The sequence below is a fragment of the Podarcis raffonei genome, chromosome 2 (assembly GCF_027172205.1).
Source record: "Podarcis raffonei isolate rPodRaf1 chromosome 2, rPodRaf1.pri, whole genome shotgun sequence".
In the NCBI taxonomy this organism is placed as follows: domain Eukaryota; kingdom Metazoa; phylum Chordata; class Lepidosauria; order Squamata; family Lacertidae; genus Podarcis; species Podarcis raffonei.
The window spans coordinates 27480127-27499014 of NC_070603.1; the positions used below are offsets into that span (position 1 = coordinate 27480127).

At 43.1% G+C, this 18888-nt stretch overlaps 1 protein-coding gene across 4 annotated transcripts in view; it reads right to left on the reverse strand.

The window, feature by feature from the left end:
• The window catches only part of SLC39A11 (solute carrier family 39 member 11), a 264458-nt gene that overhangs the window by 232047 nt on the left and 13523 nt on the right, over window positions 1-18888 (reverse strand). For 3 of the 4 annotated variants that reach the window (XM_053375423.1, XM_053375421.1, XM_053375422.1), the window contains exon 4: window positions 9073-9231. The exons of the other annotated variant lie outside the window; for it this stretch is intronic. In XM_053375423.1, coding sequence (XP_053231398.1) covers window positions 9073-9231 — 159 coding nt within the window. The remainder of the gene's footprint in view (window positions 1-9072; window positions 9232-18888) is intronic. 4 annotated transcript variants of the gene reach the window in all.

An 18888-nucleotide genomic window follows, 5' to 3' on the forward strand; every position in this document is an offset into this window, starting at 1 on the left:
TTACCTCATTTTCCATGCTACTGACATTTATCAGGCCAGAATCCAGCCCACATTACTATTCAACCATTTGTTTCTGTTGAGCTGTGCACTTTAGTAATAAGCACCCTTTTAACTCCTGTTATCAGAGTTTGTGTATGATTACAGAGTATTGAATTATTGCCCAAGGCAGTATCGACCTGCAGCAGGCTCCATTAGTCTCTCTTGAAGGCAGGGCTCTCTCCCTGAACATTGGCAAAGCTATAAGACCATCACCTAATTCAAACATCTGGCTGTACGACAAAGAACTGTACGGTCCCTTGAGAGAATCTGTGGCACCAGCTTTACGTATTTTACTTCGACTGAAATCACTGCAAAACATTTTATCTGAATATACAATAAATAAGACTATAATAAATAAATAGTTCGCCCTAATAGGCCAGCTACAGATCTATTTGCAATCTTTCTTGCCTTAGAACAGTTCTATTGTTACAGAACAGCTTGAATCTTTCACGCCAAGAACTCATCTCCAGTGGCACATCAGAAGCATCCTTTTTGGTACCCCAGTTGAACAAACCTGCATCCTATTATATTTGGTAGAAAATGAAGGCCACTCAAAAATAAAGTAGTAGTTTAGGGTTGCCATATTTTGAAGAGCAAAAAAAAGAGGTCACATTTGCCAACCTCTACTTTTAACTACAGATCGCTTTGACGACTCTCATTTTAAATACCCCTACTATACGTAGGCTATAGAATCTGAGATATATTGCTAGTAGCAATGTTCTTAACTTTCAACAACAATAATAATAATAATAATAATAATAATAATAATAATAATAATAATAATAATAATAATAATAATAATAATATATTGCTCCCTCGCTTGCCACATGAAAGTATTTGGGCTCATGTTCACATCTTTGTGAACGTAAGTGGGCACAGAACAATTTATTAAACTGTTTAACATGTGCGTATGGACTGTCTCCTTAAGGGCAGGGGGATGTTAACTCTTGCCCTCCCAGACTCTAAGCTAAGCCATTTGGTACTATCCATCTTTCATTAAAGTGGCTTTCACCCCATTTCATGCTACAATCCATAACACATTGCTCCATTTTATGCAATGATCCAACTCACTCAAAATGCTTTTTTATTAACTGTTCCAACAGATAGTTGAAGGTAAGGGATGTTTTGATGTGTTCTTCAGAGGACACCAAATCTTTTCTCAGAATAAGTTTGAGGGGAAAGGGAGGGGGGATGGAAATACAAGAATAAAGTTTTACTGTCCTAAAGCAGCTATGCTAATGGGTTTGATGCTAGCAAGGGAATTCAGAATAATATCATGATACGCTGTTGTTAATGAGCGTAGAAGTTAATGACAAACTTTTTAGAAGGACGTTCATACATTAGGGACATTTTCTCTGATGTGCATGGCGACGACTTTGAAACGTGTTAATAGCAAAAGTTTATAATGATTTTTTGGATTCGCAACTGGTTTTGCTTGTGAGCTTTGTTAATTCATTTGCTCTTGGTGCTTAGAAGCAGGGAAAAATTACTATCCTTTTTTGCTTTCAGGCAGCTTGAAAATAACTGGTGCATTTGTTTTTTTAATGATACATAACCTTTAAGAATCTGGGGGCTGTTTTAAACTCTGGACTTTATATTAAATCCTCAAAGACGAAATGTCTAATGAGACTGAACTATCCCAGCCATTATCAGGGAGGCAAGGAAAGCCTCCTGATAATACGGCTTCTAAACATTAACAGTTTATCACTTGAAACGATACCTTTAATAGTTATTAATCTTGTATTTTGCTGTATTAGTAGCTAAGCACCCTCAATATTCAAACAAGCATATTTTTCTTTCGCTAACAGATCCACATCAGACAAAACTAAATCACTTCTGATTCAGAAACTAGGCAACTCCTTTATTTAATGTTTGCTAGGGAACGTCTCCTCTAGAAGAGTCACAGGAAAACATAACTTTCCCACTAGAGTCCGGATTAGGGCTGGGCAATATATAGATATATCATTCAAAACTGGTTTGAAGTCCATATTGTGATATCTGTTTCATAACTTTTGACCTGGCAATATATCACGAATCATGTTATGTGTTAGGGCTGGGCGATATATTGTTCAAAACCAATTTGAAGTCCATAGTGTGATACTGGTTTCATAATTTTTGACCTTATAATAATAATAATAATAATTTATTATTTATACCCCGCCCATCTGGCTGGGCCTCCCCAGCCACTCTGGGCGGCTTCCATAAAAACCAAAAATACAGTAAAATATCACACGTTAAAAACTTCCCTGAACAGGGCTGCCTTAAGATGTCTTCTGAATGTCAGGTAGTTGTTTATCGCTTTGACATCTGCTGGAAGGGCGTTCCACAGGGCGGGCGCCACTACCGAGAAGGCCCTCTGCCTGGTTCCCTGCAGCTTTGCTTCTTGCAATGAGGGAACCGCCAGAAGGCCCTCGGCGCTGGACCTCAGCGTCCGGGCAGAATGATGGGGGTGGAGACGCTCCTTCAGGTATACTGGACCGAGGCCGTTTAGGGCTTTAAAGGTCAGCACCAACACTTTGAATTGTGCTCGGAAACGTACTGGGAGCCAATGTAGGTCTTTCAAGACCGGTGTTATATGGTCTCGGCGGCCGCCCCCAGTCACCAGTCTAGCTGCCGCATTCTGGATTAGTTGTAGTTTCCGAGTCACCTTCAAAGGTAGCCCCACGTAGAGCGCATTGCAGTAGTCCAAGCGGGAGATAACCAGAGCATGCACCACTCTGGCGAGACAGTCCGCAGGCAGGTAGGGTCTCAGCCTGCGTACCAGATGGAGCTGGTAAACAGCTGCCCTGGACACAGAATTGACCTGTGCCTCCATGGACAGCTGTGAGTCCAAAATGACTCCCAGGCTGCGCACCTGGTCCTTCAGGGGCACAATTACCCCATTCAGGACCAGGGAATCCTCCACACCTTATCTGGACTAAAACATGGGGTGGGGGGCTTCTCAAGGACCTGGGAGCACCCAATGTCATCATCAGCCTATTCCTGGCCTAAGAAATATCTGAGCCATTGGGTAGGTGGAGGTGGTGGGTACCTTGCAACTGGTCCCATTCTGACTGCTCATAAAATCCTTAGGCCAATCGAACAGTCTCAAACAGAGGGGTCAACATTTAGAAACTAGTTATCATGCTAATGCTTTATCTGTTTCCACTGGGCAAGTGTTTTGGAGGAAAGGCTTTTTACTCTTTGGACTGAGACATTAGCACTCCCTGGAGCATGACACCTAGAATATCGCTGAGGGACATTCCTATGGGCTTGGGATGGGACAACCTTAATCGTTTCGGTGATGCAGTCCATTTGCTATTTGATAGAATACTGCATGCAGCACACAGGGGGGTGGGGGGGAGATAAGTAAAATGCTCCAGTCCTTTAAAAAGAAATCTAACAATGGAGTCCCATGACATTGGTTAATTAATTTAGTAGGAAGATGTTGCAAAACGTAGGAAGGATCAACATAGGACAGCAGCCTTGACTGTTCTGCTTCAGAGCGGAGTGCATTATTTCTTTGAAGGAAAGGAATACCAGCAGTAGAATCCCATGGCAAGGCAGAATTAATTTACTGGGAACATGCTACAAGGAGGAAGAACAATGTAAGGCAGCTGCTTTGATTGTTCTGCTTCATGGAAGAAATGTACTTAGATGTCTACTCGCTAAACAGAGGGGTTGTTTGCTTAGTTGAAGTTGACTGTCCTCAAAAGACAAGCTTCCTGCTTGCTTGGGTGTTTATCTAGCACAGAGAATGTGTTTTCCCTCCTTGCCAAACTGCTGTGCTTGGAATACTAATAGAGGAACCCCACTCCACCTCTGGCAATATCCTTGGAAAAATGCAGAGCTATATCTAGATGGGTTCCCCACGATTCTTTCCATTGCATCAGGGAAGTAGACACTTCTTCTTCTGACTCTGGAAGCAGCACCACATTTTACAGTGCAATATATGTGCATCAAGACATTTTCCTCTTCACAGAGTTGTGCTAATTCTTAGCAACTGTACTGGTGATCTTAAAGGTAAAGGTAAAGGGACCCCTGACCATTAGGTCCAGTCGTGACTGACTCTGGGGTTGTGGCGCTCATCTCGCTTTATTGGCCAAGGGAGCTGGCGTACAGCTTCCGGGTCATGTGGCCAGCATGATTAAGCCGCTTCTGGCAAACCAGAGCAGCGCATGGAAATGCCGTTTACCTTCCCACCGAAGCGGTACCGATTTATCTACTTGCACTTTTGACGTGCTTTCAAACTGCTAGGTTGGCAGAAGCAGGGATCGAGCAATGGGAACTCACCCCGTCGCAGGGATTTGAACCGCCAACCTCCTGATCGGCAAGCCCAAGAGGCTCAGTGGTTTAACCCACAGCGCCACCCGCATCCCTACTGGTGATCTTACTGTGCTTATTATTACAACCTGATGTGTTGAAGCCATTCTACTACAATGATGAGGTTACCTGAAAGACCACCTTGTCGCTTATACACCAGCCAAATCACTGTGCCCATCTGAAGAAGCTCTCCTGACTGTCCCAGATTTCCTATTGAAACAAGCCAGGCATCTACAATTTAGATATTCTGATATTTCTTCTCCTGCTGAAAACGTTTCTGTTTCACCAAGCACTTTTAGACAATTAATTTGATTCAATGTTTGTCATTTGTTCTGTGTTTTATGGTGTTTTAATGACTTGATTGTACAGTGCCATGATACTATCTTTTTTTCTTTTTTTTTCAGTTGGAGGTTTGAAAATACTCTTGTAGATAAATAATAAGAGTGACAGCACCAAGTAAGTTATGCAAGATGGTTGTTTAAAAGATGCAGCTGGGTTTGTTTTTAAAATCATTAGTAGGAGAAGGAACGCATTCTCTCTCGTGCCCCTTATGTAACATCTTCACTAGGCAAAACTCTCCTGTCAAAGATTCTCTTCAGAGTCAACTCCAACAACATCCACAGGAAATGGTCAACTTAGCTCAGCATCCTGCCTCCAGCTTGCTCAAAACTATGTTTCTACCACCACTCCTTTCTACTTGGTAGCACTTTGTCTCAGCATCCTATTAAGCCAAGGAAGAAGGTGCCAAAGTCAAGTCTCCTACTGCAATCCAAAGAGTGTCAACACATGTGTGTTTGCATTATTATTATTTATGACATGCACTAAGGCAAGGGCAGCCAACACGACAGCCTCCAGACTCTGTTGGACTAAAATTCCCATCATCCTTGACCACTGGCCATGCTGGGTAGGGCTGATGGGAGTTGTAGTTCAGGAGGGCATCAAAGGGCAGTAGCATTTCAAATCACAGCAACCTGCACTCCATCAGAGACTGGTTCAGGCATCACTGAGTTTTATGTGTGTAATAGCAATACCCATTTCCAAACTATCTTGCACCTGCCATTTTTCTCCATCAGCAGCTAACACACAAACTCCTAGAGCAAACAGGAAAAGCGGGAAACCAAGTTGAGATAGTGCAAGAGGTGATCCTCAAGATCAATATACAGTGGTACCTTCAGGTTACAGACTCCGCTAACCCAGAAATAGTACCTCGGGTTAATAACTTTGCTTCAGGATGAGAACAGTAATCGTGCTCTGGCAGTGCGGCGACAGCGGGAGGCCCCATTAGCTAAAGTGGTGCTTCAGGTTAAGAACAGTTTCAGGTTAAGAACGGACCTCCAAAACAAATTAAGTTCTTAACCCAAGGTACCACTGTATTTAAGAGTTGATCCTTAAGATCAATGCACATGTCTAAAGAGTTTAGCCAGAATTCAGTGCAGAAATAGGCTTTTCTTTACATTAAGTATGCTAAAATTCCCCCACAGCTACTGTGCACAGCAGAGATACAGAGTGTAGCCAGGATGAAACAATAAAAATAGCTCAGGGTCATCTTTAAAGAATCCTTTTATTCTGAGGGAGCCTCAACCACACATTTCAGAGCAACGACAGGAGATGCTATTTTGATGGTTGATGCCTCTCAATGCCAGTTGGCCACTGTGAAAACAAGATGGCTCTTTGGCCAGCTTCACCAGGGCTCTTACAATGTCCTTTACCAGTCATTAACTAGTACTGTGTGCAGATAAAGAGAACGTAATTACCCAAAGTAAATAACCTGAACACTCTTTGTTGGAACTTACTGCTGGAATTTTTGAAACAAGTACATCTTCATATTCCAACTTAATTGACCATAAACCAGCATAGCTTTCCAAAAATCTACTGGGACGCTCAGAAGAGCAAAGCAAAACAAAAAACATAAAACAGCAGCTAGAACAGTGAAATAAGTATCCAGCAGGATGTCCTCAATTTGCTCCTTGGCTTCAGAGCTGAAAACTTTGTCAGATACAGTATAAAAAACATGACTGATTTGATGTTGCCTTGTAATCTGAGAAGGGTTTCCCCCTCGTTACAACCCTGGATAATGGAAACAGCTGTCTTAGCTGGCTGCTATAACCAGATCCCTTTTAAAAGAGCTTAGGGGTGGGGAAGAGAGAAGTCAACAGAGATGGAAACACTAGATTTTCTATTAAACCATCTTCCCTATGAAGAAGAAAGCAAAGCTCTCCCACCAGCCTCACAAACATGCCTGCGAAGAACCAATATGGACTGCCAATGTTTTAAGACCGTGTAGAACACGGGTGTCAAACACAAGGCCCGCGGGCCGAATCCGGCCCACCAGACCTCGTCATGTGGCCCGTGTAGCCACCGCCGGCCGCCAGCCTTCACCTTTTATTCTCGCTTTTTTCTCTCTCGCTTTTTTCCACTTGTTTTTATATTGAGCGCATGCCATCCTGTGATGTGACAGATCCAACGGCTGCCTGAACCCTTCTATCCTGTACTGTAAGTCTGTACATATGGCAATATTTGTATGTTAAAAAAAATAATTACTGTCTGTTACCAAAAATCATTTTTCAATAAATTGTACAATAATTGTACATTTGAATATCTACTTGCCATTATTCTGACTATGTTTCTGCTTTCAGAGCTAGTTATTACTTTATGATAATAAAGAGTGGACACATAGTCCTACAGATACAACCGGCCCTTTGAGGGTGACCAAACTGCTGATGCGGCCCCCGATGAATTTGAGTTTGACACCCCTGGTGTAGAATGATGTTTGCATAGCACCTGCTTCAGGCAGGTGGCTAAAAAACTATGTTATTTTCTCAGGTTTCAATCAACACAATATGGCTGGTTTTTTGTTGAGCTGCTTTGGAACTGCTGTTCTTACACTATGTATTGCTTTGCGCTGCATTCTCTGATTTATTGAATTTATATGTAGCCATTTTACTGCATTTTATTAAATTTAAAAGAAAGCGTCTTCCCTATGATGGGGAGAAAGTAGACAAAATGAGCAGACAAAAAGAGCTCCCTGCTGTGATCAGGAAATTTCACATTCCATCTTATGCAGGGGGGGGGGCAACTGAGGTACTCATTAATACATAGCTGTCAACTTACAGATTTGAAAATACGGGACCAGCGGCCTCGAAAATAAGGGATCAGCAGCCAAAATAAGGGATTTTCAGCGCACAGCTATGTTCGACTTCTGAGCCCCTCCGAGCCAAAGGCAGAAAGCCCAGCCAGCAGCCAAATGAAGCCTCAAGTGGTGGTTCCCACAGCGCAGCAACCCGGCAAAGGGGATGCAGCAAGAAAAATCAAAGTCACCTCTCCGCTGGGAAGTGCTGAGCAAAGGCGAGTCCCCAAGCAACACAGCCAATTTGATCGGCACAAGGCATGCAAGCTCCACCCCCCAGTCGGAGGGAGGGAGGGAGAGGAGCTGCTTCCTTTGAAACCCGGGGAATTTAAGGGACATCATCAATAAGGGACAGCAGCGGGACATGGCGCTAGGATAAGGGACTTCCCCGCCAAATAAGGGACAGTTGGCAGCTATGCATTAATATCTTTAGAGTACAGCTATTTTGGCCCAGACGCTTGGCCAAAAAACCCTAAGGAAATTTATTGATTTTTTGTTTGTTTGCTGCAAAGAAACAACAACCCCCTTTTATAGCACTGCTTTAAATGAGTAGTTGCTAAAATACTAAACCACCACCATCAGAAATAATTGCCCCCAAGCACAGCTGCCTCATGAGGCAGTCCCTTCAGGGAGAGATCCAATGGTATTTTCCTCCTACAAGTAGCAGAGGCTATTACTGTGTCTAGGCTCTTAAGAAGAGACTGAAGCAAGTCATGTTGTTCAAAAAAGCAATTCAGGATCTTCAAATTGAAGGAGGGGAAGAATGCTACCTGAGCCAACTAAAATCTCCTCTTGGATTTGAACGAAAAAATAAAACAGAAGGGGTTGAGGGAGGGAAGAGAGAACAAGCCCTACCAAACAAGAAATGAAAAAGCATGTCATAATTTCTCATTCACATAACCCCAAGAGAAAGAGCAATGCAAATGTACAGGCTGCCCTGTGAAATATATCCTCAGAAATATATATATCTTCACCAGATCACCAGTAGAAAATGATAAGGTATCTTGCTTCTGCTCAAGCAGAACCCGGTGGAAGAAACAGCTTCTCTGGCAGCTTCATTTCACCCACCAAAGCACACAGAATATTAGGATTTGGTGCAGGGATTTGCTATAGCAGCAATTCCCCAAATCTCCATCAGTCCCAGGTTGCAAAGGTATTTGTTTCCGTCTATATCCCACAGAGCACAGAAACTTTTAAACAAGGGATGGGGAATCAGTGTCCTTCCAGATGTGGCTGCAATACATTTCTGGCCACTGAACATGCTGGCCTGGAGCTGATGGGGGCTGGAGACAGACAATATCTGGAAGACCACTCCCGCCCCCCCAATCTCTGTTTTAAACCAGTATGTTACTAGCAACACATATACTAACTAGACTAAGAGTAGCAGCAGCAGCAAAGTCCTGCCACGGTGCCCCGTTTATCTTAAATTTATGAGGACTGGGGCGCGGCCACACTTGAAAAGATGCAAATGGTCTATGGATCCTTACTTAATAAACGCAATAATATAATAAAACAAGACCAGTTTTCAGGACATGTAAGATGAACCTAAGATTGACTTTCCTGGCTGCCACCAAATTATAGAGACTGTCGGAAGGGCTACTCACCAGCCAAGGGAGAATGAGGTCAGCAAAGTACACAAACGCAGCGCCCAGAGTGAAACCAACAGCTACGGGGAAGAAGGCAAAGGCCCCAAACTTTCCAGAGTCCTCCGCCAGTTCAATGGCAGGTGCAAGGAGAGACCAGTAAGAAGCAGCCAGCATAACCTAAAAAGACAGAAGAGTTAATGCAAATTAAGGATGCAATAATGTAGCCCTCTTTGGTCATTCTGGTGTGCGCGAATTATGGCAGCGTTAGATACAACATGGCATTTTCAATAAAGGCTCCAGCACCACAAGTGGAGATGCAGATTTCCAGCCTCCGATCAATACTTATTTCACTGCTACAATAAGATTCACGGGTAGTATGTTGCATTTCTATAGCAATGAACCAACATAATCAAATTTCTACCTGTCCTTTGTTCAATAATTTGAGACACCCGAATCCAGTAACTCCACAGGGTAAAATCTCCCTTATATTTATTTTATTTTCTTCCAAATCCAGATGCCTGGACTGTAAACCATGAATTTAGGAGCTGAATTGATTTTTTTTTTCTTTTTAATATAACTCCCACTTTTAAAAAACCAAAAAAACCAAGGTAAAACATCCAACGATATTGAGAAGCAATTCCTGTCCTATTATGTGGCTAACATGCCTTGGAACAACAGAACTATCCAGGAGATTTGGGGAGCTTCATAACAGGTTGTGAAATGTTTCACTACAGACAAACCATGAGCTGCAACCACGTTCCTTTCCTAGTTTACAGCTCATGGTTTGTCTGGGGGAGATAAACCACAAGACCAGGTTCAGACAACACATTAAGTCTAACCATGACTTAGAGCTTACAGCAGCCAGAGGACTGAGAGAGGAGTGTAGCAGCTGTGATAATCTCTCTGGGAACACTTAGGCTTCTGTGTTTGCACTTAGTGTTATGCATGAACCAGCTCCATATGCTGAAATTTGGTGGGAAATGTAGGTGGGAAGAAGCTGAAGATGATACATTTCTGTCCACCCTTCAATGTGTTGTAAGCCAGAGAATAGCTTATCTCATGGGTTTACGCCAAGAAAACTCAGAAACGTGAGGAGTTAGGAGTCCAAAGTTGTTTATTGCAAAGCATTAGGGTACAGTCGGATCGCTCCGCAAAACTGCAACCCCACCCAGTGGTCCAGGCAGTTGTATTTATAAAATTTCAAACAAAGCATTTCAGTTTTCAGCAATCATATACATCATCACCTCATTTCATGTTTAATACACATGCGCAGTAAACACTGTCAATTTCTGCTGATTAAGTTCTGATTCCCACTATGTTCTGTTACATTGTGTTAGTGTGCATGTTGGGAACGTGTGTTATGTGTAGCCATTTGCACCATGTAGCAACTTATGTTCTAGCTTTGAGCTGTATCTTTGTGATTCACGTATTAGCTGTATTTCTGCCCCAATGCAGAGGCAACTTGCAAAATCTTCAGTTTCATAAAGTAACAGGCTACCATAACTTCTCTATTAGAAGCACACTCAAGGATTTACAGGGGTACACATTATCACAAAAGGAACTCCTTTAAGGGTATCGTTTGTGCATAATTCAAGTATAATACAAACCAGAACACATACAGAGGAGCAAAATAGCAGTATTCCTGTTCTCAGTAGCCACCATGCTAGACTTTCCCGAGGTCTAAGTGTACAAACTTTTTTCTCAAAGAATTTCAACATGAATTTGAAATATGATGCTGAATAACATTTTTCATCCTTTACATGTTTTATCCTTTACATGTTTCTGTCAAGAGCAATTTAAGAACAACGAAAAGACAAATCTTGACTCCGCCAAAGCATAGTCAAAGCAGCAATAAGCACATACAAAATACAGCGTGCTTATTCCACTGAGAAGTAATGATGTCAAAATAACCCTTCCAAACTGGTGGCTAGAGACTAAGCAAATAGGCAATTTTAAGACCGCTGCTTCTTAAAAATGGACTGCGCTGTCAAAGGGAAGTAGCCACTGTGCTCTCTTAAAGACTGTTTTGTTTTTATTTATTTTTTAAAAGAGTAAATAATCACTTGTTTATGGTCTTTCCTCCCCACATATGCTAGTTTCAAAGTGCTCCAATTTCTCCTTAAACAGCTGCAAAGCACCTTCCCCACTTAAACTCTCACACTGTGAAGCCAGCAGCAAAACATGAACAGGACGTTATCGCCATACTGATATATGTTCTTTACTTGGCCCTTTGTCCAGCCGACTGGTCTTGGAACTAGGGAGCTTTGGTGCACAACAGGGCTGTACCAGCACACCCAGCAACTCTTTCTCTGAGGTATTTTTTAAGTCTGCTAGTGAAGAAGATTGAATATGAAAGGGGGGGGGAGAATGGGGGGGACCCAAAACACGGAAAGAAAAACTTAAGTAAATTTAAGTCCCATGTTGGAGGTTGAGGCTAAAGGACTGAACACAGCGAAGGACAATAGTTCAGTGGACTTTTTCCACCATGCAAGAAGGAGAGGAACGAAAAGCTGCTCCAGAATCTGAGTGGGTTTTCCTTCTTCTTCATTTCTGTTTCTGTTCATCAATGTGGCTTCGACGGCACCAAAAGTACCGGCATTGCAGGGGGTTGGACTACAAGACCCTAGTGGTACCTTTCAACTCTACAGTGGTACCTCGGGTTAAGTACTTAATTTGTTCCGGAGCTCCGTTCTTAACCTGAAACTGTTCTTAACCTGAAACACCACTTTAGCTAATGGGGCCTCCCGCTGCTGCCGCGCTGCCGGAGCACAATTTCTGTTCTCATCCTGAAGCAAAGTTCTTAACCCGAGGTACTATTTCTGGGTTAGCGAAGTCTGTAACCTGAAGCATATGTAACCTGAAGCGTATGTAACCCAAGGTACCACTGTACAATGAAAGTAGGGATAATGGGAAGGGGTGCTGTGGGCTTTAGAAAGCCATCAGCTTTCTGTCACGTATTTAACAGGCAGCAACTAAATTGCTACGTGAGGGAAAGATTTTCAAACCATCCCACACAGAAGTCTAGTAATCCTTCCACTCGGAAATTTAGAGACTTATAGTTCATGCCCTGTAAAACCACTGGATTATTACAATACAGTGGTACCTCGGGTTACAGACGCTTCAGGTTACAGACGTTTCAGGTTACAGACTCCGCTAACCCAGAAATAGTACTTCAGGTTAAGAACTTTACCTCAGGATGAGAACAGAAATCACACGGCGGCGGCGTCAGGAGGCCCCATTAGCTAAAGTGGTACCTCAGGTTAAGAACAGTTTCAGGTTAAGAATGGACCTCCAGAACGAATGAAGTTCTTAACCCAAGGTACCACTGTATTTGGTGCGGGATGGGGAGGGACCTCATCAAATAAGGCACCCCTAAGACACAGCCCAATAATAAATGCTGAGCTTTCCTCAGCATTTTCTCAGATTTCAGCATTTTGAAGTCTACACACACATCCTTTCCTCATCAGCGAAAGCAATTACGCAACTGCCAAGGAGCAACACAGCTGCAGGAGAAAGATCGACTAGTACACTGTCACAGACTGCCTTCCACAAATTAGAACAACTGCAATGATTTTATCGTTTGCTCGCTCAAAATTCAGAGGTACATACCCCATACCCCCGCTCCCCAGGAAGGCTAAGCAACTGTAATTAATCACAGATGAACCTTCTTTTGTCTTCATTATATAACAATTACGTTTGGTGACACTCCTGTGTCACGCATTTGAGGATTTCAGTATTACTATGGCTTGCGTCGAAAGTTATGCCAAGTCTCTCAATTCCACTCATGCAAGGATATATACCCTGGTGCAATTGAACTTCTCCCCCTATCCTCTCCATCTACTCAGTCTGCTCAGGGGTTTCCCAACCCTATGAAATAGATCTGGAAAGGGCGGGGGGAGGAGTTTCATTGTGCAAGTGTAAATCATTGTGCAAACGGAACAAGGGCACCGTATACGGCCCTTGGTTTTTAAGTGACTTTGTACAGTGCCTGGAGAACTCGCTTTACAAAGTGTCTGTTATGAGAATTATAAGGTCTAGGATATAAAATAAATGTACCAAGCAAACACATACATAAATATATATACCACATGTCTGAAACAGTACAGGGAAAAGTCCTGAAACCATTTTGTCTCTCCCAAATTGACCAAAAATGTTTCTCTGCAAGGAGGGAGAAAATGGGGAAAACCTCCCCATTGTCTCTTTGCTCACAAATCCTGCCTTAAGGGCACATTTAAGATATGAATAGGGCGAGCCTGTGACCTGGACTCAAGACTCAAGAATTAAGTATTTATCATCACAAAAGAATAGCCAGGCTGTCCAGGTAAACCCATTAACAGCCAGGTAAACCCATCAACAGGTTTCCTGCCGGCCAGGATTCTGTTGTAGACCACCCCTTCTGTGATGTATGTATGATGTATTGGGGGGGGGGTCTTGTGCTCCAGGGTGGGCAATTTCAAATGTCTATATAAGGGCTTGTGCACCATTGTTCGGAGTTCCTCCTGCCTCCTGCGTGTGGTTGTGAGCGCCCTGTTACAACAGTTGATAAAGATCAGGCTTACTAGCTGCTTTGCTTCTCAATAGTCTCTGGTTGGCCTCTGTTATTTTCTCCTATTGATAGAGAACCTTCAAAAGGACTTTATATGGGCTCTGTCAGGAGCCTGTCCTAGTCTTGAGTAGGAGCCTGGAAGAGACACATGTCCGACTGGCATATTCTTTGCCTCCTGGTCGATCGTTTGGTAGCTTCAACAGCTTTCTTCTGCCTAAACATCACAGTGACCAATGCCAACAGACATCGGCACACTTAGGCATCCACAGAACCTTCGCAGTTTGCGTGACAGAACTCAGTAGCTCAGCATTTTGGCTAATCTACTTTATTTACATATAAACACACATGCAGCATTCTGACTTAGCTCCTTCCTCTTTCTCATCAGACAGCAAAGAGAAAGGACAAAGGACAATAGTCCCACTTCATGGAACACAGTAACACAAACATCCCGTCTCTGTCAGTTCCCACTCTGTGGAATGAAAACATACACCATCATGTGATAGACAATAATCCCATGACTGCAATCATGGAGCAGGAATCTTAACAGGCTCTTGGGGACCCCATAAGGGAAAAGGAGCAGTTTTTTCTTACAACGTCCAACAAATACAAACAGATAGGTGATAGATAAATGCAGTAAACAGTGGTTTCTGAAATTCAGTAAGGGCTCATCGCAGTCCTATTTCTCCGTATCAATGTTTCCCAAACTTGGTTCTCCAGCTGTTTTTTTGGACTACAACTCCCATCATCCCTAGCTAGAAAAATCAGTGGTTTTGTGTGGATGGAATGGTATAGTAGGCTTGGTATAGTAGGCTTACTATACCAAGGGATACCTCAGTCTGTAGAGCATGGGACTCTTAATCTCAAGGCTGTGGGTTCAAGCCCCATGTTGGGCAAAATAGTCCTGCATTGCAGGGGGCTGGACTAGTTGACCATTGTGGTCCCTTCCAATCCTGCAATTCTATGATTCTAAGGTAAAGAGCCACATTCATTGCTCCTCCCACTTTTATATTATTGGTACGCAGCCTCCAGAATGCCCCCCTTGATGAATGCAGCCCTCAGGCTGCGAAAAGGTTCTCTACTCCTGGCTCTGCAGGTTTCCAGTTGCACGCAGGACTGCTGGAACAAGGAAACACAGTGGCTGACCTTAGGAGAAAACCTTCGGTATTCTGAACAGAGAGTCCTGTTCTGCTTTGACAACAATGCAGTCCAAGTATCAGCACCCCAACTGAATGGCACACAGCTCCGATTCAGCTCTGTTTCGCTACTGCTCAGGAACTGGACTGATAGGCCACAAAACCCACCATTTAATATTATTATTATTATTATTATTAATAATAATAATAATAATAATAATAATAATATCTTTATTGTCATTGCCCCCTCTCAAGTAACGAAATTACTTGACTGCTCCATAAAAACACTAATTAAAACAATACAGTATAGTACAGCAAGGAAGATTAGATGACTTTCAAAGTCCAGGCTTCCCATTCAGGGCCGAGATCGCTCTGGAGAAGAAGCTGTTCTTAAGACGGCTCGTTCTTGTCTTCATCGTCCTGTATCTCCGTCCCGACGGCAGGAGCTCGAAGAGACGGTGACCAGGATGCGATGGATCTTTTACTATGTCCAGTGCCTTCCTATGGCACCTTGTGGCATAAATCTGCTCTAAGGTGGAGAGTGGGCAGCCAACAATGCTCTCTGCTGCCTTAACAACTCTGCACAACCCCATCCTGTCCTGGGTAGTACAGCTTCCGTACCACACACATAAGCCATAAGTGAGCACGCTCTCAATGGCACAGTGATAGAAGGCAAGCAGCAGTTTCTGCGGAAGATGGTTTTTCCTTAGAATTCTCAAAAAGTACAGTCTCTGCTGCGCCTTCTTCACAAGCCCCTTGTGTTGACACTCCAGGACAGATCCTCTTGTAATTCAATGCCCAAAAATCTGAACGTTGTTACCCTCTCCACACAGACCCCATCAATCAAAAGTGGCTGGATATTGCTCTTCTGTCTCCTGAAGTCCACCACAAGCTCCTTTGTCTTCCTTGTATTTATGAGCAAGTTGTTAGCTCTGCACCACTCTGTCAGCCGCTCCACCTCATCTCTATAATCCGTTTCACCCTCCCTTTCAGGGATGAGCCCAATCACGGTTGTGTCATCTGCAAATTTGACAACCCTATTACTAGGGTGAGCAGAGACACAATCGTACGTGCAGAGAATATAAAGGAGCAGACCGAGTACGCATCCCTGTGGTGTTCCTATGTTAGTCTTAAGCATATTAGAGGTATAAGGGCCCAACCGAACCCTCTGGGGGCGGTCTGACAAAAAGTCCAGTATCCACCCACAAAGTGATAACGGAAGCCCCAGATCTTCCAGTTTAGACACCAGACGTTGTGGTAGAATGGTATTAAATGCCGAGCTGAAATCTAAAAAAAGCAGTCTGGCATAACCCCCCCGCTGCTCCAAATGTGCAAGGACGGCATGGAGGGCAATCGCCACAGCGTCCTCTGTCGATCTTTTCGTTTTATTTATTTACGGTGTTGCTGTTTGTTCAGAAGGAACTTTTTCCTCTCTCTTTTTGGCAGAGGTGTAGCGACTCATCTTTCTCATCTGATTATTTCTCATAAAAAAGAAAAGGAACCTTTGAACAGCATATTGATACATAAGAAAGCGCCCTCCTCTCTCTCTTTCTCTCTAGGACACAGAGTTCTCTAACTAGAGCTAGGAAGGATGACATTTGGTAGTGCTCTCATCCAAAAGCAACAATGCCAGATTATTCTTCAAATTCCTTGTCTCTGAGCCAGTCAGTCAGCCCTGATGGAAAGAAACGGAGCACAACGTTCTTGGTTTAATTACAATTGTCTTTCCCACAGGAGTGCAAGGAAATGGTGTCTTCAAAACAGCCATCATAAGTGGATTGTAATCATAATTAGAAGGGAGTGACACCTCTGCACTGAAACAGACTCAGACCCTTATGAATCTCTTGAATAAAGTCTGAGTGCATCCGCCCACCCTCTCAAATTTTAGGAGTTAGCTACAGGGTTTCACTCTTTCAATTTCATACCTATATTTCTGAATTCACACAGCATCAGCTTCCATCAGAGCTGTTAAGAACATGCCAAACAAGTCATTTGCATCTAGCTCAAAATTGCAGGCAAGCAACACCGTTCACTGGAGGCAATCTCTGCTGGTGAAATGAACTGTTTAAAGAAAAAAGTTTTCGAGTCCCAGAAAGAATGAGGAGGTGGGTTGAATTTAATTAATTTCAGTTTCTTCAGTTCACTGCATCTTCTCATTCTGCATTTCACTTCTTCTGCATGAAAGGGAATCCTGTAGTGCTGAAAAATGCTGCAATCTATTTTACCTTTTTTTTAAAAAAATAATCCAAGTTACCTAGGATGTGGAAGTCAAGGGTGCCTAACCTCCATTACCATTAGTAACAAGAAGAGCCATTGATTTCAGCAAAAATTAGGCATGCCTGATTTGGTCTCCAAATTACAGTCAGTGGCAAGGACCCAGAAAAGTCCTTGTGCACACACTCAAATTGCTTCCATATACATTGGTTGGGGGATTGGTTTTGCCTTCCAGCGCCTGCCATTTGTACCACCGGAGTCCTGCTCTGGAGGGCTGCCTTACTATTAGGGGGCTGTTCAGTTGGCTATTGATGAATGACAGAAGCTGGGGAGGGAGAACTGTTGTGTTAGCTGAAGGAACCCCATCATTTTCTGGATCCAAACCATTGTGTCTCCTGCCTTCACCTCCCTGTTGTGTGTGCCTATCCCACCCAAATGCTTTCAGCTAGGCTTGTGTTGGCTAAACGAAAAACCTGGACGCTGCCGATTTCCATCAGATCTATTGCTACTTCCGGTACTCTTTGCTCTGCTGGCTCATTTATGAAAACATTTCTTTCCCCAGAAAATCTCAAATCGCTTCCTTCTTTATCTCTCTCTCCCACACACAAAAATAATTACAAAACCAAAATGAAATCAAATATAAGATGAAGCAGCCATTTAAAATTTTAATCCTCGCTTAAAGCTCTGGCAAAGCAAGGACGTTTTTACAGCCTGTTCAGATTGACACGGATGCTTTCTTAGTCACTTCTGGGAGAAGGATCTGAAGTTTAGAAAGTACTGTATTTTTCCATGTATAAGACTAGGTTTTATCCCTAAAAAATAATGTCGAAAATTAGGGGGCGTCTTATACACGGATAGTGCCAAGGGTGGACTGGCGATTGGATGTTGCCGCAAAAATAGGGGGCATCTTATACATGGGGGCATCTTATAGACGGAAAAATACGGTATTTTTTTGAGATCCCCACCCACTGCCATCTCAATTTGGATTGGCTGGAGTCCTGCATCTTGCTTCTGACAGTGACCAACCAGATGATGATTACACACATACACACAAAAAACAAATGCTTCCAGGAAGCCTATAAACTGGATAGGAAGCCACCACAACCTCCTACTGTTGCCGCTTAGTAACTTGGAGGCTGGAATGCACCTAGCAATAGCCTCACGCTGCTTCTCCATAAACTAGGGCAGATCTAAGAGTGCCCCAGCAGTGGCATTCCCAGCGATGGGCCCACACAGCACTGGCATGAATTATTTTTCTAAGTGCCCCAAGCGTTTCTGAATGGTAATGAATCTGGGGAGAAACTGAAAGCGGGTGCATGATCTGGGCTGCATGGTAAGATACTAACCGGAGGAAATAAGATTCATTTGGGGTGTCTGTCTAGAAAGGATTTGAGGGAGGAATGAATTGATTTGGAGCAGGATCTGTTGGAAAACTAACTGGGGATTAAAGAACTGGGTATCTGAAGAAGTGTGCATGCACACGAAAGCTCATACCAAGAACTAACTTAGTTGGTCTTTAAGGTGCTACTGGAAGGAAAAAAATTTTTTGTTTTGGGGATTAAATGTATTGAAGAGGAACTGAGGTAGGGTGCAAATTAATTTACGTGGGACACATTGGATGGGAAATTAGATGGGTTGCATTCTGTGTGACATTTAAATTCTAAACTTGCATTGATGCATATAAATCAGCTTATGCAACATTTATGCAAAGTTGCATCTAAGAGTCCCAATGTTATAAATACATTAGCAACGTCTCTGGCTCCCAGGTTCTTATACCTGCTCCAATTAAAACCCTTAATACCCCACCAATGGCATGCATATCCTCTCCAGACCAAAAGCCATTTCCTGTGTCACCTTTCATTTCATCCACCAACTAAAATGAGATGAGTTTTTTATTCTAATACATGCAATAGCAAAACTCCTAGGGCACTGAGGAACACA